Source organism: Chlorocebus sabaeus, chromosome 12, assembly GCF_047675955.1.
Source record: "Chlorocebus sabaeus isolate Y175 chromosome 12, mChlSab1.0.hap1, whole genome shotgun sequence".
NCBI classification, from domain to species: Eukaryota; Metazoa; Chordata; class Mammalia; order Primates; family Cercopithecidae; genus Chlorocebus; species Chlorocebus sabaeus.
Genome location: NC_132915.1, coordinates 29,358,582 through 29,380,454, shown reverse-complemented (window position 1 = coordinate 29,380,454; position 21,873 = coordinate 29,358,582). Strand labels below are relative to the sequence as shown.

Below are 21,873 nucleotides of genomic sequence, written 5' to 3'. Positions count from 1 at the left end.
AGAGCTGTAAAACCTGCCCAGGAACTTAAAGAATTTACTCTGAAGCATTATCCAAAAAAAACCAAAAAACAAAAAAACAAAAATGAATGCTGTATGACCAGGTGCAGTGGCTCACACTTGTAATCCCAGCACTTTGGGAGACCGAGGCGGGTGGATTACCTGATGTCAAGAGTTCAAGACCAGCCTGGCCAATGTGATGAAACCCCGTCTCTACTAAAAACACAAAAATTAGCCACACACACAAAAAAATGTGGTGGGCGCCTGTAATCCCAGCTACTTGGGAGGCTGAAACAAGAGAATCACTTGAACCTGGGAGGCAGAGGTTGCAGTGAGCCAGAATCGCACCATTGTACTCCAGCCTGGACACCAAGAGTGAAACCTTGTCTCAAAAAAAAAAAAAAAAAAAAAAGATGAATGATATATTTCTAATGCTAGTGAGAAAGAAAGAGTATCAGTGCATATTGTCAAATGAAGAAGGCAATCTCCAAAGCAAAACCTATGTATGTTCCTACTTATTAAAACAAAAGCCACATATGTATCAAATGTACCTTTCTGTTATAATTTTATGAATGCACATGTTTGCAAATACATATATTCATATACATAAGACTTAGTCTAAACAGGAATATTCTTTCAGGAAGAATCTTGCTTCTCCTACAGAAAAGTATCTAACATGGCAGGGGCAAACATAATATTGGACCAAAAAAATCTGGACCTATGTCTATTAAATTGCTCACAGTGTTTATATAATATTGGTGAAGGGAAGTAAAACTGAGGTTAGTGAAAGAGACTCCACATTTTACCCTAATACTTTTCTACTGTTTGAATTTTTTATAATTATAATACATTCAGGTATAATACATAATTTATATATAAATAGTATATATGTGTGTGTATATATATATTTTTAAATTTTTTAAAATAAGAAACAAGGTATTTTTCTGTCACCCAGGCTGGAGTACAGTGCTATGATCATAGCTCACTGTAACCTCGAGCTCCTAGGCTCAAATGATCCTCCCACCTCAGCCTCCTGAGTAGCTGAGACTACTGGTGCATGGCACTATGCCCAGCTAAGTTTCAAAATTTTTGTAGAAATAGGGTCTTGCTATGTTGCCCAGGCTGACCTTGAACTCCTGGCCTCAAGAGATCCTTTCCCCTCAGCCTCCCAAAGTGTTTGTATTACAGGCATGAGCCACTGTGCACAGCCTACTTATATTATTTAAAAAACAATTAATCAAATAAGTTGGTTAGGATTCGTTTCAGTGGCATAAACAGAAAGTTAAACAATGTGAAAGTTTATTTCTGTCTCCTTCTACCAGGTGAACACAGTGTTCATCCCCTCAGGAGGACACAGCTTTTGAGGTACCATCTTGGAAGCGGAGATCAGCCCTCACTAGACACAAACTTCCTGACACCTTGATTTTGGACTTCATAGCCTCCAGAACTGTGAGAAATAAATTTCTATTATTTATAAATTACCCAGTATTGGATATTTTGTTATAGCAAATAGCAGCACAAAAAATCTAAGACAATGACTGAGAGACAGAGCTATAAGACTCAAAAGACCCTGGTCTTGAAGCCAGAAAGACCTGGCTTTGCCAGTAGCATGGTGTTTCAATAAAGTATGATTAAACACTCTTTGAGGGACTAGAAAGGGGAAGGAATAATGGAGATGGATCATTTGTTTCATGCCTTTTACTTACATTTAAGGAATTATGAGCAGGTGCCTACGGATTTTTGGAATATGCTTCTCTAACGCTATAAAAACTAGAAAGTGAAACTTATAGCCACAAATGTCAGTTTGAAATTTCTAATGACAATAGAAGAAATTATGTAGACTCTCTCCTAAACTATTACACCATCAATCATTGCAAAACATTTTTTTTTTTTCATTTTGCCCAACTTCTACTCCTGTCATTCTGCCCACTCCTATAGTATCTAAAATGTAGTTTCTGTTAGAGAGAATGGTGCACCACTCAACTCATCAGCTTGAGGGCTTTGAATGGTGTTTTCTTTTTTTTTTTATTTCATGGCAAGCTGACTTACAAGTGACTCAACGGTAAGCTAAGATTTATTTTAACCACCAAAGATAATGAATTCGAACAATGTTACTTACAGTCCTTAATATCACAGCTCTTACAAACATTGAAATACACATTTTTCACCTGCTAGTCATCTTCAGTAATATTCTGGAGAGGAAACATTCTTTCCTGTCCTTACAGTGGTTGTATATCTTAAAAGAGGACTGTATGACACTTGAATATTGATATTCTACCTTAACCAAAGCAGTCACAAGAATACAAGCCGTTGGCCTCTGGCCTTTTAGATATGTTCCTAACAAGTTCATATGTACCCAATGAAAAATGTTAAATGAACTGATAAATTTTAAACATTTAAAAATATTTTATTTATTTACTTGCTACAGCTAGATAAGAGGAACTGGGTTACTTTTGAAACTCTCAGTTTCCTTTCCTCTAAACCAGTAGCTATTGCTGGCCACTAGTATGTTGTTTCCTTTGCAGGAAGTTGCAAAAATGAGAAAGAAAAAAAAAACAAAAAACAAAACCAAGTTGGTATTATTTTTAGCTTTCTTCTTATTTGGATATAGCTACAGTTCTTTTTCTTATGGTGATTAACTTAACTATTCAAGAGAGAAAAATGAAGCAAAGGGGACTAGCAGGGAATTAGTAGGGAATTGTGCCAAAGGACATATGGCAAGGTTATTGTCAAAAAGCTGAGCTGCTGAAATCCAGACAGTTTAAGAGCTTATCTGCTCTGCTCTTCTCCCACTTAGGAGGACTCTTACTACAATGCAAAGACTTAAGTTCACCTTAATTAGGTCTTTCCCAGGCCAGGTATTAGTGCCCTTGGGAAAAAAATTTAAGCTTCTCAGCTTCAGATCTTCCTCCGAATATTAGCACTATGGTAACAGTGGTACCTAACCCTTTGAGGGTCCAAGATTGTTTTAACGGTGAATGATTTACAAACTGAGTTTAAAATAGCAAGGAGGATCCAATTTTGCAAAATTTCATCTAATTCTGCTTAAGAAAACAGTATATTATATTAGCTTAGATCAGGAGTTGGGAAACTGCTACCATTTATTGTATAGCCTGCAAATGGGTTTTACATTTTTAATACACTGGAAAAAAAAGTAAAGAAGACTATTATTTCATAATGTGAAAATTATACGTGTTGAAAGGAAATCTTTAGAGGTTAATTGAGCAAAGAATGATTTGTGAATTAGGCAGCCCCCAGAACCAGACTAGGGTTGGTTACAGCTGGGCATTTACCTTATTTGAACCTGGTTTGAAGAGTTTGCTGCCTGTGGTTGGCTGAAGTTCGGCTGCTGTGACTGGCTGAGACTCGCTACTTGTTGCAAGAGTAGGTTACAGTCTGCTTTACACATCAAGTTGAGTTATAGTTTTTCATGTACTGGGAAACCTTTAGGGCAAACTTAAAATATGTAAGGAGGCAGCTTTAGGCCACACTGAATTTAACATTTCCTCCTTTTGGTCAACCTCTCCATTTTGAGAGAATGATTAATTTTGAGGTTGCCCAAAACTTCAGGCATTGACATCACTTTTTATCATCATAAATAGAGTTATTTGGTCTCTAATCCCATTGGAAAATTGCAGAACACTGGGTTTTGTAAGGTGGGAACAAGGAAACAGAATGGGAAAAAAAAAAACAACAACAAAACTGGTTAACATCAGATTACTTTTTTATTTTTTTTGAGATGGAGTCTCACCCTGTCATCCAGGCTGGAGTGCAGTGGCACGATCTTGGCTCACTGCAACCTCACCTCTCGGGTTCAAGCGATTCTCCTGTCTCAGCCTCCCGAGTAGCTGGGACTACATACGTGTGCCACCATGCCCAGCTAATTTTTGTATTTTTAGTGGAGACAGGATTTTGCCATGTTGGCCAGGCTAGTCTTGAGCTCCTGACCTCAGGTGATCCACCCGCCTTGGCTTTCCAAAGTGCTGGGATTACAGGCATGAGCCACTGTATCCGGCCAAGGTTAGTTTTTTGTAAGTAATCTGTTGTTACTTCGGATTACTTTTCTGTAAGGGATAGAGCAGAGGGGACTTCCTTATTATACTGGAATCTCCTGTTTTCAGGAGAAGAAAAAAAAACTCGTCTATTTTGGGACCTGCTTTTTAAAGTTTTAGTTCAATTTTGTGGTGCTTAGCATGAGTGACTCCATTTTGGTTTGGTCTGGTCTACTTGGGACTAGTGCAGGAGCTCAGTCCAAAACAGTGGCCTCTCATAATTTTAACACAGAAATTCAAATTTCAAACTTGTAGACATTTGATTTCTCTCTTATTATATAAGTACCTACACAATGTCCTTAAATTTGCTTTTTGATCTGTAAAGACTAAGATATTTATCATCTAGTTTTACAGAAAAGTTTGCAGGTCTTCTGGTTTAAAACAGCATGAGATTTAGTGTCAAGCAGGTTTGGATTGAGCCCAAGGGCTGCCATTTACTGATTGTATGACTTTGAGCAAGGTATTTGTCTTTTCTAAGCCTCAATTTCCTCATCTATAAAATGGGCATACAAATAGTATTTACCTTGGAGAGTTAAATGGGATAATGCATTTAATGTGCTTAATGCAGTGCCTATCAGATGCTTAGAGGCTCAACACATTATTATTATTGTTACTGTTGTTGTTTTAACCTAAAGTAAATGAGATGAAACAAAAATAGCAAAGCTAAATGAGGAGGAATTTTTAAGTTACATCAGAAACTGTAATAGATCCTAAAATATTATAATTAAGAAATTTCATACTTATTTAAAAAGGCATTTTAAATTTAACAATGAGAAAGCCTCACTCAGAAAAGATAACCCTCTTATATGTTTAAAAAAAAAAAAAAAAGAAAAGAAAAGCCCAGCGCAGTGGCTCACGCCTGTAATCCCAGCTCTTTAGGAGGCTGAGTAGACGGATCATGAGGTCAGGAATTCAAGACCAGCCCGGCCAACATGGTGAAACCTCGTTTCTACTAAAAATACAAAAATTAGCCGGGCGTGGTGGTGGGAGTAGTAGTAATCCCAGCTACTCAGGAGGCTGAGGCAGGAGAATCGCTTGAACCTGGGAGGCAGAGGTTTCAGTGAACCAAGATCGTGCCACTGCACTCCAGCCTGGGCAACAGAGCAAGACTCCATCTCGAAAAGAAAAAAGAAATAAAAATAAAAAGTCATGCCCAGCTATTTTGGGAGAACTGAGATTACAAATCTATCTGAGAAAATAAAATGACAGCACTCCACAGAATCCATGGATAAAAATTTGACTGAAGAGGAATATGGAACAGACTAAAGGAAAAATTTTATCAAGCTGTAATCTTTATACTTGTACCTAAGGCCAGAACTTGAAACTGTTGAAGACAGTGTTTCTCTACAAATGCACGCAGGCACCCCATTTTGATGCACAGATAGGCCTTTATTTCTTTTAAGAATAGCAGCTTTATTGAGATAAATTTCACATATGATACAATTCACCAATTTAAAGTGTACAGTTTAATGGTTTTCAGTATAATCAGAGTTGTACTACCATCACCATAATCAATTTTAGAACATTTTCATCACCGCCCAACAACCATTGTAGTCTCTCCCCAGCCCTCCACTCCTGGGAACCATTAATGTACTTTCTGTCTCTATAGATTTGCCTATTTTGGATATTTCATATAAATGGAATCATACAACATGTTGTCTTTGTAAATAGCTTTTTTCACTTACCATAATGTTTTCAAGATTGATTCGTTTTGTAGCAGGTATCAGTCCTTTTTCCTGTTTATTGCCAAATAATTTTCCATTGTATGGATAGATCATATTTTGTTTATCCATTTGTCATATTTTGGTTGTCTATGAGTTGATAGATATTTGTGGTGCGTTTAATTTTTGGCCAATGTGTAAAACTTATTTTGCTCTGACTGAGGCTGCATACTGTTACAATAATGCTGTTTGGTCAACTTGACCGAGCTGGCCTCACAGGTTACAGGTTGCTCATTGTTAGAGATGAGACTTTAGACCAGACTGGACAACGTAGTGAGACCCTGTCTCTACCAAAAAGAAAAAGAAAAATTAGCCAGATGTAATGGCATATGACTGGAGTCCCAGCTACTTGGGAGGCTGAGGTGGGAGGATAACTTGAGCCCAGGAGTTTAGGACTGCAGTGAGCTGTGATCGTGCCAATGCACTCCATGCTGGGTGACAGAGTGAGACCCTGTCTCAAAAAACAGAAAGAGGGATTTTAGTATAACATTCAGCCAGTGCCATATTGGGAACCCACAAGAATGTACTTTAAAAAATATGTAAAAGAAGGTGGTGAGGGCTGTAATAGCTACTATTCAGGCAGTAATGCAGTGCTGAAAGGACATCAAGCAAATAGTGTGATGCCTGTGGGTGCAAAGTTACTCCTTCCTTTAGGTTGTCAAAAAAAATCAATACTTCATAGCATTCCTGAAACGAAAAAGCTTGTGAACCATTGTGTTTAGGGCTTAATGCTATTTATTTTGGGCTGCCCATCACAGCTTTTCTCCTTTGGTAGAATGAAGTGAACTGAACCACCATGCCTAAGGTATTTGCCTCATTTCTTCCTCAGCTGGTTAATGATTACATTGTCAAAGCTGGCAAAGCATTCAAGTCCTGATTTCTCAGACTGAGTGTATATGTGAATATATTATACTCATTTGCACAAATATAAACCCCCTGTCTTAACTGTGTTCTGCAAAAGGTGTGATAAATACCGCAAAGAAAAATTTCAAGTTATATATCCTTATCAGTAGAACTAATGGAATACATACAGTATATTTTATGGGGAATTTCAGAGAAGGAAGGAAAAGTCAACCTTTTATTTGGCACCAGGATAGTAGTAAAACATTCTATTTGTGCATCAGATAGATTTTTATGGCCTAACCTGGACAAGTAACTCTTGGTGCCTCATGTTTGAAAGAGGGATAACACTTCACAGGGTTATTCTAAGAATTAAATATTGTCAAAACACATGAAAACGTTCTCAATCTTGTTAGTAATCAAGGAAATGCAAATGAAGATCACAATGAAGTCTTTTGTACTCAATTGATTGGTGAAAAATTAAGGCCTGATAATACTGACATACAGACCAATGAGATCTCTTATAATTTGCTGGGAAAATGTATCAATTTGTACAAACATTTTGAAAAATAATTGTGCACTTCCTTGCAAAGTATAACATTTGAATAACCTAGGACCCAGCAATTCAACTCTTACACAGACTCCCAAGAGAAAGTTGCACACACATACATCAGGAAAAATGTTCGTAGCAGCCCTGATCATAAGAGCAAAACCTCGAACAATCGAGAGGAAATGAATAAATTGCCCTGTAGCCACACAATAGAATACTAGACAGCAGTGATGCTGAAAGATATACCAAGCCTCAGGAGTTTATATAGTATATGGATAATTTTATGAAGTTCAAAAACACCCAAAATTAAACAACATATTATCTAAGTACATAAGTGATATATGTGATAAAACTAAAAAGAAAAGACGGAATGATCGGCAATCCAAAACCAATTCATGATTGTTGTTACTATCTTACAGGACAGGTTGTGGATTGGAAGCAGGGTTGGTGCACGCAGGTACATGTAACTTACTGGTAATGTTCTTAGGTTAGGGATCAGATCAAAGAAGTTCACTATAAATTTATATTAGAAAGGAGGGCTACTATGGATTAGTAATGAGAGTGTCATTAACCAGCAAATATAATTAATGAACTTAGGTTACCTGAGATCCAAATAAATAATGAGAAAAAAGTAAATAAATGTGATGCATGAATACAAAATTTGGAATTACCTATATAATATGTAATAATAAAAAAAGAAAAAAGTGTCACTGGTTATCCTTCAGGTATAAAAATTACAATTAAAATTCTAATGTTATAATCTTCCATTCTTTCCCCTATGAATTAAAACTTTTTTTTTTAAACGAGACTAAAAGGTCAGGTTGATAAAGTCTATGCCCTGTGGGAACTGGTTAGGTCAGGCTACCCACTCCAGATTTCCAGCAGGCTGGCCTCAGCCCTACCCACAGCCAGTAGCTTATTAAGGCTATAGGCGCCTGTGACACCTTCAGACAGGTGGTCAGTGCGCCCTAAGGACTCTCCGCAGCGTCGCTCAGGTTTACAGAACATGCCCAGGGGCGTGTCCAGCCTCCGTCTGGGAGAGACCACCTCCCTGGGGGGTGTGGCTAAGGGAAGAGGCAGTTCTTGTCCAGAGCCCAGGTAATCGGGGCGGGATCAACTAGCGTCGCGGTGTGATGACGTCACGCCCTGGCCAGGCCTGGAGTGGCGTGCTGGGCGTGCGCGGCTGCGGTATGAAGTGTTGGTCCCAGCGTTTCAGCTGAGGTACGGACGTGCTCTAGGCCGGAATGTTACCGACTGTCGGATCTGTGGATGAGGAAGAGGATCCTGCGGAGGAGGATTGTCCTGAATTGGTTCCCATTGAGACGAAGCAAAGCGAGGAGGAGGAAAAGTCTGGCCTGGGCGCCAAGATCCCAGTCACAATTATCACCGGGTATTTAGGTAACTAACCATCCCGGTCACAAAATGCCGTGAACTCTGGTGTCCTGGGATTTTGGGGGCTGCTGGTGCCTCTTCTCCTGAGGCATTGGGGCCTCATGATCAAGAGCAAATGGCTTTGAGGTAGGGGCTGGGTCACTTGCTCCTGGTATGGGTTCCCTCTCATCTTGGGGGTTTAGTGATGCCCGGTCCCCTCTGCGTTAGACTCCCATTTCTCAAGTGAGATCGAAATTAGCCTTTGAAACAAGGCTTTGAAGCTCAGACACGCCCCCCTAATTATCTCTGTGACCTCTTAGCAAGTTATCTTACCTTCCTGACGCTCATCCACCTCACCTGAAAATGGCAAAAATACCTGTCACCTGTGAAATAGGGCCGGAACCACCTACCTATTGCCATTAAAGGACGTCCCATGTGTAAAATGCCCCACATGTGGGGCTTTCCTCAGTAGATTCCGCTTCCCCACAAGCCAAAGTCCTCCAGCCAGTTAGCGGGAAGTGCTCCTATCTCAAACACCTTTTTTTTAAAAATTTTTTTGAGGTTTGTAAACCGCTGCGTAGGAAGTAAGAATAAAATCTCTGTCCTCCAAGACTATTTCTCAAACTAAGAACGTTTATGAGTGTACAGGGATAACTCAAAACCACAAGTTTGTGAACCTGGTAGTTTCGTGAAGGGCGGTTTATGCACTTACAGTAGACATTTCTTACTGGAAAAGTTTGAGAAATATATTTTTAAACCTTACTGTTAAATAGAAGGGCTAGAACAAATATATGAGTGTATTAGAAGTTTGAAAAAAGTTAAGAAATGTAAGTACAATGGTACTGTTTCAGAGAAATAATATTCCTAGGTGTTGCTAGAGACAGGTACAGACTTGGGCCACCTCATGACCTTTTATGTAAAAATACGAACTTTTTTGTTTTTTTTTTTAACTTTGTAGACTGTAAGTTTATTCCCGTTTCTTGCTCGAAAGTAATTTCATAAAGGAATGGATTTTTGGCATTTCCCTAGTTATTCAGAGGCTGCTCTACTGAGAAGATGAACAAATTTCTTGTCCAAAACAATGTATTTCAAACGTGCCCCTCGGGCCTTTCCCGTGTGTTGCTCACCGGTAGATCAGCTGATCATTGGAGAAAATTATCTGAAGCTCAGGAGTGAGGACTAATACCAGCAAACCTGTTCCTGAATCTAGGGATAGTTTCACTCCTATCACTGACCATTTTCCCTTTTTGAAGCACTGTTCCGTTGACTTCTATTACGTTTTTCTTCTGATTTTTCCACCTGCTTCTCTGGCTTCTTTTTAAGGCTCCCTCCTCCTTCCCTCTTTGTCCCTCTTTAGCTACACATCTGTGTAATTTCTATTTTGATGTCCTACAACTTAAACCTTAACATGTCTGAAACTTCATCCGTTACCATCCCCCCAAATCCTGCTCCTGTGATCCCAACCATTTGGAATACTCTAAAAGCCTCCTGACTAATCTGGAGTCTTGTTGCCCTTTAATTTATTCCTTGCCTTAATTAGCCTTAATGATCTTTATGTCAGTCCGATTGCGTCACACCTTTCAGTGGCGTCCATATGGGTTAAAGTTCAAATTCCTTAACATGCATTACAAGGACCTGTAGGATCTGGATCTTGCCAACCTTTCCAGCGTGCCAAATTGGCTCTGCACAATGAACTAATGTTACTTCAAAGGTGCCAAGTATTTTTGCCCCTTGGAATAGGTACTTTTTTACTGTGACTCCTCTGGCTAGATGTCCCTTTTAGGTTCTCCATAGCATTTCGTACATCTCCTGTTGAATATGTCATCCTGTGACAGAATTGCCTCCTTATTCACTGAATTCCCCTCCATTCCCCGCTTCCCTTGATATTTCTAAGCTCTGTGAAGGCAGAGGCTGTCTTGTTCACTTTTTCACAAGGCCCAGCATAAATCTGTTACATATTAGAAACCTTGGAATGAATGAACTATGTCTTAAAGTGTTTTTCTTCATAATATGGTTAAAAAGCCCTAATAAGTCTTCTCTTAGGAGATTTCTTACATTCACCCTTTCCTTTCAGTTTTCACATCAGTGCCCTGTGAAACACTCATGTTCAGGGCCTCTGTCTCAATCTTGGACTGGTTTTAAGATTTTTCTCATTGCCCAAAGTCTCTTCCATTCTATACTTCATACTTTTGTGATGTTGAGCCTCCTGAAGTACTCTAAATATAAGCCTTCATCTCTTAAAAAGCTTTGAAAGGAATATGATCTCAAAGATATTAATACCCTAATACTTTGTAAAATCGTCCTAGTTATAGGAAGATCTAGTTGTATACTAGAAAACTTAATATATTTCAGAAGACATGTATATCGCCTACATGTAAAAGTTTTTAGCAGCACTGTAATAGTAAAACACTGGAAACGATGTCCAACAAAAAAAAGATAAAGAAATGATATAGTCATACAATTGAACTACATACAATACTATGCAGTTAGGGTTCTCTTTTTTTCGTCTATGAACTTTAGTGTGTATGGTTCACAAGACTCTTCTACTCAAGATTGACATATTCGGTTTCACATGCCACCTGCTGGATAAAGTTGGTATAGCTCTATGAATTTATCTTTACTGAACATTCTGTCCGTTGTTGACACTACCTGCCTCTATTTCTCATTTCATAAAAACTTTTATAGATTGTTTAAAGCATACTATAAGTAGCCATATACTCAGCCTTAATTTGCCTCTGGTTAATGTTGAAATAAAAGGTCATTATAAATAAAAGATCATTGTGTGTAAATTTTAGGAAAGGTTAGGCTAGGTTGAAGAAACTGTTTCAACTTGTAGGAGTATTTGTAAATATTTATAAAATTGTATGTCTACATAAAGTATTTTGCAATAGGTTTCAAAGGGTGCTTTAAGCTTATCCTCTAGGATGTTCTATACTGTACTTAAATAATATATGAAAAATAGCATGCAAATTCTCAAAAACATTAGGATTCTTTATATCTTTTTCATATCTTTAAAATTACTTTGAATTTTTTATTTACAAAAAATGCTTTATAGGTGCTGGGAAGACAACACTTCTGAACTATATTTTGACAGAGCAACATAGTAAAAGAGTAGCAGTCATTTTAAATGAATTTGGGGAAGGTAAGTAAAGTTCAATAAATGTCATGTTGCAAGATTTTATGTGACTTTCTTCCTCTGGTGAGTTGATATTCCATGTTTAAAAATGAAAATGCAAGGTATTATACTGATGTGGATAGCTTTGAAAAAATTAGATTAATTTCTGTTAAGATTTATATGGGTTGAAAATACTGAAATTAGTTTTAATAAAATTTTATTTTGTGTAACTTTGGAATTCTTATTAATAGAATTAAACTAGATTTTTACATGAAATAAATGACTCCAGAAGTAAAAATCTAGACATATGAAAAAACGGTTTTTTTTTTTTTAATTTTTCTTTTTGAGATGGAGTCTCTCTGTGTTGCCAGGCTGGAGTGCAGTGGCACAGTCTCAGCTCACTGCCACCTCTGTCTCCCGGGTTCAAGCGATTGCCCTGCCTCAGCCTCCCGAGTAGCTGGGATTACAGGCGCGCGCCACCACACCTAGATAATTTTTGTATTTTTAGTAGAGATAGGGTTTCACCATGTTGTCCAGGATGGTCTTGAGCTCCTGGCCTCATGATCTGCCTGCCTCGGCCTCCCAAAGTGCTGGGATTATAGGCGTGAGCCACCACGCCCAGCCAAAAAATGTTTTTTTTTGGAACTAGAAAGACACTTCTGTATGGACTTTATTGCAACTCATGAAAAATATTTGAAAATGCTTCTAAGTTTACTTTGTTTAATGTTTATTATCTGCAATGCAGTTAAAACTCAAGATTTTAAAAATAAGATAAACATATGGTCTTTATGCTCATGTATCTTAAATTATCTGTGAAAATAAGTGTGCTTAACTTCTCAACTCAAATATTAAACTGTAGTTAAAAAAATAGTGCTAGACACAATACTTCTATTATCTTTATAGGAGTTTTTCTTCATAAGTATGAATTATAATCAAAGCTCACTTCTAGCCAAAAAACAATATCTATTAAACGATTTCTTTTAAACGTACTTTTTTTTTCAGTTGTAAAAAGTAAAAGAGCTAGGTTTTATGAACAGGATGGGAAACCTGTTATATTCGATTTCTAGTTTTAATAAACTAAAGAGAAAAGTGCTTTTTAGGCAAAAATTCTGAGATTTCTAATAACAGACTGTTTTTTTCCATCATCTTATTAAATAACCTATTGCACACTGATTACATTTATTCTTACTATTTTCTTTATTTTTTCCTGGACCATTTTCGCAATTTTATTTTTCATGGCATTCTTAACACTTTCCTTCATGTTTCATTAACGTTCTGTATGTAGTCTGAATTCTGTAGCAACCCCTTTAGAAGCTCTTTATTAATACCTAGCTGAAATATGATAAAAACTATGGAAGTGTAAAACTACTCAATTTTATAGGGGCTCATTTGCTTACTGGACTTTTAGAACTCTTCACCGTTTGGTATATTTCTTTATTAGAGGAAAAGTAAAACATTTAAAATAATTCTTATAGATAACAAGCATTTCAAATATAGTTTATTCTTTCTTAAGTAAGTATTGCTAGGAAAATATGTGAATTTAACTAAAAGTTTATTTATTTATTTATTTTTTTTGAGATGGGGGAGTCTCGCTCTGTCATCCAAGCTGTTGCTCAGGCTGGAGTGCAGTGGCAGTCTTGGCTCACTGCAACCTCCGCCTCCTGGGTTCGAACAGTTCTCCTGTCTCAGCCTCCCGAGTAGCTGGGACTACAGGCACCCGCCACCACGCCCGGCTAATTTCTATATTTTTAGTAGACATGGGGTTTCCCCATGTTGGCTAGGCTGGTCTCGAACTCCTGACCTCAGATGATCTGCCCGCCTCAGCCTCCCAAAGTGCTGGAATTACAGGCGTGAGCCACGGCATCCGGCCTATCAGTTTAATTTTCTTTTTTTTTTTTTTTTGGAGTCTCGCTCTGTCGAGACTCCAGGCTGGAGTGTAGTGGTGCCAGCGATCTCAGCTCATTGCATGCTCCGCCTCCTGGGTTCAAGCCATTCTCCTGCATCAGCCTCCCAAGTAACTGGGACTACAGGCGCCCCCCACCATGCCCGGCTAATTTTTTGTAATTTTAGTAGAGACGGGGTTTCACCATGTTATCCAGGATGATCTCCATTTCCTGACCTCGTGATCCGCTTGCCTTGGCCTCCCTATAAGTTTAATTTGTAAATGAGCACATGATACACTGGCCAAAAACCTTCCTCAAGATGAACTAGGGGTTTTTACTCATTGGGAATATTCAGCCATTTGTCTAACAGAAACAATTTAGAAGATTGAAAAGAAAAAGATAGATAAGGCAATCTCATAAGAGGTTGAAGGGCATACAAAGTCCAGTATATAAAACATACTAGTTTATTTAGAAAGTTTACCCTGAACAAGAAAAAAAATGCCTTTAAGATAGCTACTTTATTAAGAAATGGGGGTGGCCAAGTAAGAGGCCTGAGGAGGAAGTAGGTATGTTTATCAGTTTAGGATGTGTCTTTTTAAGGGCTTAAGTCATCTTAAATAAAAGCTAAAATAGTGTACTGTAATTTAGATATTGAGACTGCATGAATAAAATGAAAAAATATGTTATAAAATTCTGTTTCTGCTTTAAGATCTCCATTATTGAGTTATCCTTATCCTTGTTTTTTGTTGGCTAATGAACATAAGCTAAAGAGTGCTGTTTGTTAATTATTCTAGGAAGTGCGCTGGAGAAATCCTTAGCTGTCAGCCAAGGTGGAGAGCTCTATGAAGAGTGGCTGGAACTTAGAAATGGTTGCCTCTGCTGTTCAGTGAAGTGAGGAATGTGTTTACTTACTATGTACATGGTTTACTAGAAATGTTTAGATTATATTTCCAGCTTTAATTTTCTTGAGTAATTTAACTGAAACACAGTTTGCTTCATTGTATTTTCAAACAAACAGAAAGTTTGTAGAAAATAAACTTATTAGGAAGCATTTTCTTAAAGTGTTTCTTGCTGTCTTTTCTATCTGCTCTAATGTTTTGGTCCTTTTATTGAGTTTTTATTGCTTTTGATGTCAGGACTTATTTAATTAATCTCTAGTGCATGAAAGTCTCCTATGTAAAAAATGATTATTCTGAATTAATACATCATTGGTCATATTTCCAAGTGTTCAACCTTATAAAAACAAAAAGTAAATGACTATCAAAACAGAGAAAAACCTTACATTATGTTCCACTAGTTAAGTTTCCAAGAACAGTGTCTGTTCACTAGTCTACCATAGACCCTATAAGAGTTACCCAACACATAGTAGCACTCAAGTATTTGTTGAATGAATTATAAAAATGATTGCTTGTATTGTTAATTTTGTGTATTCTAGTGAATTAAATCTCTTCGGCATCATTTACCCCCTTAAGTATTTGACTTTGTTTCAAATGTATTGGCAAGGATGAAATTATAACAGACTCTTGAACAATCAAAATGTAATCTATTAAGTATTTTCCTTCACTTTTGATAAAATAAGAAAAAAGGGAAATTAAAACCTTGTATCCTAATGCAAAATAGAATTAAGTGGTATATAATATCAGTGTCCCTTTAGCTATTATATTAAACTACTATAGTTAATAAATTTTATCATTATTTTGGATATTGGTTTTTAAAAATTTCATAAAGCTATAAAAAGATACTGACTTGGTCAGATAAAGTTTCCTCTGCTTTTAATTTTAATAAAGTATTATTATGTATATGATTTCTTTTTACCTATTTTATATATGCATCTATTGTTTTCTCAGTGGTAAATATGGGACAGACATTTTGTTAGAAGGTTAGTAGTGAGTTAAATTTTCACATTCCTAAGGATACTTTTGTCTCAAGTTGTTGAATATATTTTAAAATGTGTATAATAATCACTTCAAAATATTTAGGTAATCAACTGTAAATTATGTTTTGGTATTCTCCAGGGACAATGGCCTTAGAGCTATTGAGAATTTGATGCAGAAGAAGGGGAAATTTGATTACATACTGTTAGAGACCACTGGATTAGCAGATCCTGGTAAGAAGTGAGATTATTAATAACCAGAATATAGTTCTGTGATATATTATAAATAGATGTATTAGAGGAATATCTAAAATGAGTATTAAAGCTTTACTTAGGGTTAAAACTTTTTTTGGTTTAAAAGAGGAAAAGTACTCGGTTGTCATTTTCTTTGGCAGATGAATGAATAATCAGAGTATTGCTTGGTACTTTTAAGCTGTTAATAGAATTTGAAGTTTTATTGATTGACTTAGGATTGTTTGTAAGAACAGAAGTTGTTAAAAATAGGACATGTAGGAAAAGCAGAGACGTTCTACCTCTTGAGTACAGTTGTCCCTTGGCATCCATAGGATATTAGTTCCAGGACCTCTGAGGATACCAAAATCTATGAATGTTCAAGTCCCTTATATAAAATGGTGTAGTATTTGCCTATAACCTATGCACATCCTCCCATATACTTTAAGTCATCTATAGATTACTTTTAATACCTAATATAAGTGCTGTGTAAGTAGTTATTAGACTGCATTGATAAGGGAATCATGACAAGAAACTCTAAACTCTACTATGGAAAGCTACACAGAGTCAACCTATTTCTAACAATGGGTTTCTGTTACCTTCTTACCAAGCTCCAATTCTTGATAAAATCTGCTTATTTTCCCCAAATAACTTTTAGATAAAATCTTTATTTTCAGTTTGCATAACAGTTAGTGCTTGTTCTGTGAATCTCACCCATACCATTATTATTATTTTTTTAATCCGGGTCTCTGGCATTGGGGCGATTTGTAAAACTATATTAAAGTATTTGGGGGTAATTTACTAACAGGTCATAGTTGTCCAAAAGAAATACTGAAGTATCCTGAGGGTTCAGATGTGATCAGTGGTTATTGTACTTAAAACAATTACATAATAACATCATCCTCGTGTTTACAAAGTAGTATTGAATTAGGCTATTTCGGTCCTTATAGTAGGCATGGGTTTTTCATACCTTTTTGATAAATCTGAGTGATGATAGGACTTGGACTAATATGTTGGTGTTAAATATTATTTGAATCTGGTAAGAAAGAAAAATATATTGTATGCTTTTTATTAGAAATAGCAAATATCAGTTTATTTCATCATAGCCAGTTTTGCCACTTTATAGACAAAAACTCTATACTTTTGAGAGAGTTTAATTAAACACAATTCAGCTTTTCAGAGGAAGAAAGAAAAACTAAAGGTCACAGAGAAAGCTTTTCTACAAATTGTAGTTATAAAAAATGTTAATGTTTCTTGGTTTTAACTTTCTTTACAATAATGATTTTATTGTTTGGGTAAAGATGGAACATTCATTGTAAAAAAATTTAAATACCTAAAAAATACAAAGAAGAAAGTTGAAAAGTAATCATCTCACTATTGTGATATACAAATAGGGGCTGGGCATGGTGGCTCATACCTGTAATCCCAGCACTTTGGGAGGCCGAGGCAGGTGGATCCCTTGAGGCCAGGAGTTCAAGACCAGCCTAGCCAACATGGTGAAATCCAATCTCTATTGAAAATGCAAAACCTAGCCTGGTGTTGTGGCACAGGCCTTAATCCCAGCTACTCAGGAGGCTAAGGCACGAATGCTTGAAAGCTGGGAGGCGGAGGTTGCAGTGAGCCGAGATCACACCACTGCACTCCAGTCCGGGTAACAGAGCAAGACTGTCTATATATGTATATACACATATATATACACACACACATACACACACACAAGTAGGTAAATTTTATTCCGGGGATCTCTCTATGCCAGTGCTACTTGGTAGTATGTTGAATGGCAGGCAGCCTCAGCCTCAGCTGGGAGCTTGTTAGAAACGCAAATTCTTGGCTGGGTGCGGTGGCTCAAGCCTGTAATCCCAGCACTTTGGGAGGGCGAGACGGGCGGATCACTAGGTCAGGAGATCGAGACCATCCTGGCTAACACGGTGAAACCCTGTCTCTACTAAAAAATACAAAAAACTAGCCGGGCGAGGTGGCGGGCGCCTGTAGTCCCAGCTACTCGGGAGGCTGAGGCAGGAGAATGGTGTAAATCTGGGAGGCGGAGCTTGCAGTGAGCTGAGATCAGGCCACTGCACTCCAGCCTGGGCCACAGAGCGAGACTCCGTCTCAAAAAAAAAAAAAAAAAAAAAGAAACGCAAATTCTTGACCTCCAACCCAGATCTACTGAATCTGAATCTCTAAGGGAGGGGGTCCAGCAAGCTGTTTTAATAAGCCCTTCAGGTGATTCTTATACTGTACAGCCATACAGCAGGAATATTGTGGGCTTAGTTCCACATCACTACAGTAAACTGAATATCACAATAGAGTGAGTAACACACATGTTTTTGTTTCCCATTGGATATAAAAGTTATGCGTTTTGGCCTGTAGTTCCAGCTACTTGGGAGGATCACTTGAGCTCAGGAGTTTGAGGCTGCAGTGAGTCATGATTGTACCACTGCACTCCAGCCTGGATGACAGCATGAGACCCCATCTCTTAAAAAAACAAAATAAAACAAAAAAACTGTGTTTATACTATACTGTAATCTGTTAAATGTGTAATAGAATTGTCTAAAAAACATACCTTAATTAAAAATATTTATTGCTAAAAAATGCTAACAATCATCTCAGCTTTCAGCAAGTCATAATCTTTTTGCTGGTAGAGGGTCTTGCCACAATTTAGGGTGCTGACCAATCAGGGTAGTGGTTACTGAAGGTTGGAGTGGCTGTGGCAATTTCATAAGATAATAATGCAGTTTGCTGCATTAGTTGACTCTCCCTTTCATAAAAGATATCTCTTTAGCACATGATGCTATTTGATAGCATTTTACCCACAGTATAACTTCTTTCAAAATTGGACTCAGTCCTCTCAAACCCTGCTTTATCAATTAAACTTCTGTCATATTTTAAATCCTTTGTTGTCATTTTGACAGTGTTCATAGCATCTTCACCAGGAGTAGATTCCATCTCAAGAAACCACGTTTTTTTTCCCCTCCCTAAGAAACAACTTCTCATTAGTTAAAATTTTATGAGATTGCAGGAATTGAGTCACATCTTCAGACTCCCCTTCTAATTCTAGTTCTTTTGCTGTTTCCAGCACATCTGCAGTTATTTCTTCCACTGAAGTCTGGAATCCCTTAAAATCATCTGTGAGGGCTGGAATCATCTTTCAAACTCCTATTCATGTTGATATTTTGATCTCCCATGAATCACAAATGTTCTTAATGGCATCTAGAATGATGAATCCTTTCCAGAAGGTTTTCAGTTTACTTTGCCCAGATCCATCAGAGGAATCACTATCTATGGCAGCTATAGCCTTATGAAATATATTTCTTAAATAAGACTTGAAAGTCAAAGTTACTCCTCGATCAATGGGCTGCAGAATAGATGTTGTGTTAGCAGGCATGAAAACAACATTAATCTCCTTGTACATCTCCATCACAGCTCTTGGGTGATCAGGTGCATTGTCAATGAGCAATAATATTTTGAAGGAATCTTTTTTTTTTCCTAAGCAGTAGATCTCAATGGTGGGCTTAAAATAAGCCATGCTGTAAACAGTAAACCATGCTGTAAATAGATGTGCTGTCATCTAGGCTTTATTATAGAAAACAGGCAGAGGAGATTTAGCATAATTCTTAACGGCCCTAGGATTTTCAGGATGGTAAATGATTATTGGCTTCAACTTGAAGTCACCAGCTGCTTTAGCCTCTAACAAGAGGGTCAGCCTGTCCTTTGAATCTTTGAAGCTAGGCATTGACTTCTCTTTAGCTATGAAAGTCCTAAATGGCGTCTTCTTCCAAAAGGAGTCCATTTAATCTCCGTTAAAAATCTGTTGCTGGCCAGGTGCGGTGGGTCACACCTGTAATCTCGGCACTTTGGGAAGCCGAGGTGGGCAGATCACGTGTTCAGGAGTTCGAGACCAGCCTGGCCAACATAGTGAAACCCCATCTCTACTAAAAATACCAAAAATTAACCTGGTGTGGTGGTGGGTGCCTATAATCCCAGCTAATTGGGAGGCTGAGGCAGGAGAATGGCTTGAACCCAGGAGGCGGAAGTGGCAGTGAGCCGAGATTGAGCCATTGCACTCCAGCCTGGGCAACAGAGCGAGACTCCATCTCAAATAAATAAATAAATAAATAAATAAATAAATAAATAAATAAGTCTGTTGCTTACTGTAGCTACTTTCATGAATGATGTTAGCTACATCTTCTAGGTAACTGCAGCTTCTATGTCAGCACTTGCTGCTTTCCCTTGCACTTTTATGTTATGGACATGACTTCTTTCCTTAAATCTTGTGAACCAATCTCTGCTACCTTCCAACTTTTCTTCTCCAGCTTCCTCATCTCTCTCAGCCTTCATAGAACTGAAGAGAGTTAGGGTTGATCTGAATTAGGCTTTGGCTTATGGAACGTTGTGGCTTGTTTGATCATCTATCCAGACCACTTCATATCAGCAATAAGGCTGTTTTATTATCATTTGTGTATTTACTGGAGTAGCACTTTTAATTTCCCTCAAGAACTTTTCCTTTGCATTCACAAGTTGGCTAACCGGCTCAAGAGACCTAGCTTTTGGCCTCTCTTGGCTTTCAACATAACTTCCACACTAAGCATGACCATTTCTAGCTCTTGATTTAAAGTGAGAAACAGGTGACTGTTCCTTTCACTTGAACACTTAGGGGCCATTGTAGTCTATTAATTGACCTAGTTTCATGTTGATCATATTCTTTATGTTGTCATGGTTCTTTCATAATTCTTTTAGTTCTATGTTTTAATAGTTTCGGTGCTCATTACCAGTACTGTTGCTTCTCCGTATCTGAGTTAGTCCATCTCCTGATTGAATTTCATTGTCAGGCAATCTTTTCAAGTTATAGGTACAGCATTCTTTGGGTTCTTACACACTTCATTGATTGAAAATATTTGTCTTTTGTTTTTATATTACTTGAAGGATTACTTGGCTAGGTATAAAATTTATCAGTCACACTTTTTTCCCCCTCAACTTTGTAAATGTTGTTCCATAATCTCCTAGTGTTTGATTAGCTGGATTTCTTTGTCCAATGTTTTCTCCTTTTATTAGGAAGAATTTGTGAGTCTCTGAGTTTCAATGCTTGCGGTTTTCTTTAATGCTTAAGAATGCCTGCCTATTGCTTTCTTTCCTGAAAAATAACTTGGCAGAAGGTAATTTTGTTTGGAAACACTTTCATTAGAACTTTCTGGTCACTGTTTTATTATTTTGGGACATCTAGTGTTACTGTAGAAAAGTCTGATTTTTCCCCCTCCCTCCTTGAAGGCGCTTGTTTTTTTGTTGTTGTGGTTGTTGTTTTTAAACCTAAAATGCCTGAGTTTTTCCTTTATTTTTGAAATTCAGTAATATAAACAAGATATATCTAAGTGTCACTTATAATCATTTTTTCCTATTGCCCTTAGTTCTTCTAAGAACATTTTCCTTGTTTATTACCATGAATACTTTTTTTAGTCAAATTATTGGATCCTCTACTTCATGACACCAGTTTTTTAATACTGAAATTTCTTTTGTTCTCCATATGTATTCCAATTGCTTTGATTTGTCTTTTACCTTTGCATTTACTGTGATCATCTGAAGTCTCTCTTTTTGTCAATAATTCTGTTTTCTCCAGTGTTTGTTCTGTTTTTGATATTTTAAATGAATTAATTGGTTAAGTCATTGTGTTATATAGGCTCTAAGTTTCTTTAGCACTACAAATGCGTTTTCATCTTATTCTGCTTCTTCTTACTTTTGAGCTTGTTTTTATAGGGTTGTATTGTTTTTAAGTTCTTTATTATGATGAAGTTGCTGAGAATTTTCTTTAGTTTTTTTGGGGTTATATATCCTTCCAGAGTGGGTTCTTTGCCCCTTGTGTGCCCTATTCATTTTTTCATTTTTTGTTCTTTCTTGCCTTTTATTCCCTGTATGTGTGTGTTTCTTTTTGTCAGACTGTAATACATACGCATACATGTTTCTTCTTGTTGTGGGAGAACTTATATGTGGTACTGATGGGAAATATTTGTAATACTCCACTCTCCTTACCCAAGTTTGTTTTTCTCCTGAACCCTAGTTTGAAAGCTATATATTGTTGGAGTGGAGGGAAAGAGAAAGGAAAAGTGGTGATTGAGAGAGCCAGATGGGGCAATGTGGCTTTTAGGCTCTGCTCTCTTGGAGTACCAAGTATTTCCCTCTTGGGTCTACCCAACTGCTTATGAATAAAATTCCTATGCCTTGTATGGGGACATCATTCGGCCTCAGACC

At 37.3% G+C, this 21,873-nt stretch overlaps 1 protein-coding gene across 6 annotated transcripts in view; it reads left to right on the top strand.

Moving 5' to 3' along the window:
• Positions 1-8,226: 8,226 nt before the first annotated feature.
• The window catches only part of ZNG1A (Zn regulated GTPase metalloprotein activator 1A), a 51,825-nt gene continuing 38,178 nt past the window's right edge, over positions 8,227-21,873 (top strand). For 3 of the 6 annotated variants that reach the window (XM_007969416.3, XM_007969415.3, XM_007969414.3), the window contains exons 1-4: positions 8,227-8,558; positions 11,587-11,673; positions 14,324-14,420; positions 15,545-15,636. In XM_007969416.3, coding sequence (XP_007967607.3) covers positions 8,405-8,558; positions 11,587-11,673; positions 14,324-14,420; positions 15,545-15,636 — 430 coding nt within the window. In that variant the 5' untranslated portion in view covers positions 8,227-8,404. Of the gene's footprint in view, positions 8,679-11,586; positions 11,674-14,323; positions 14,421-15,318; positions 15,409-15,544; positions 15,637-21,873 lie in introns of those variants that run through there. The other 3 variants (XM_007969417.3, XM_007969418.3, XM_073021537.1) reach the window with 3 other exon arrangements.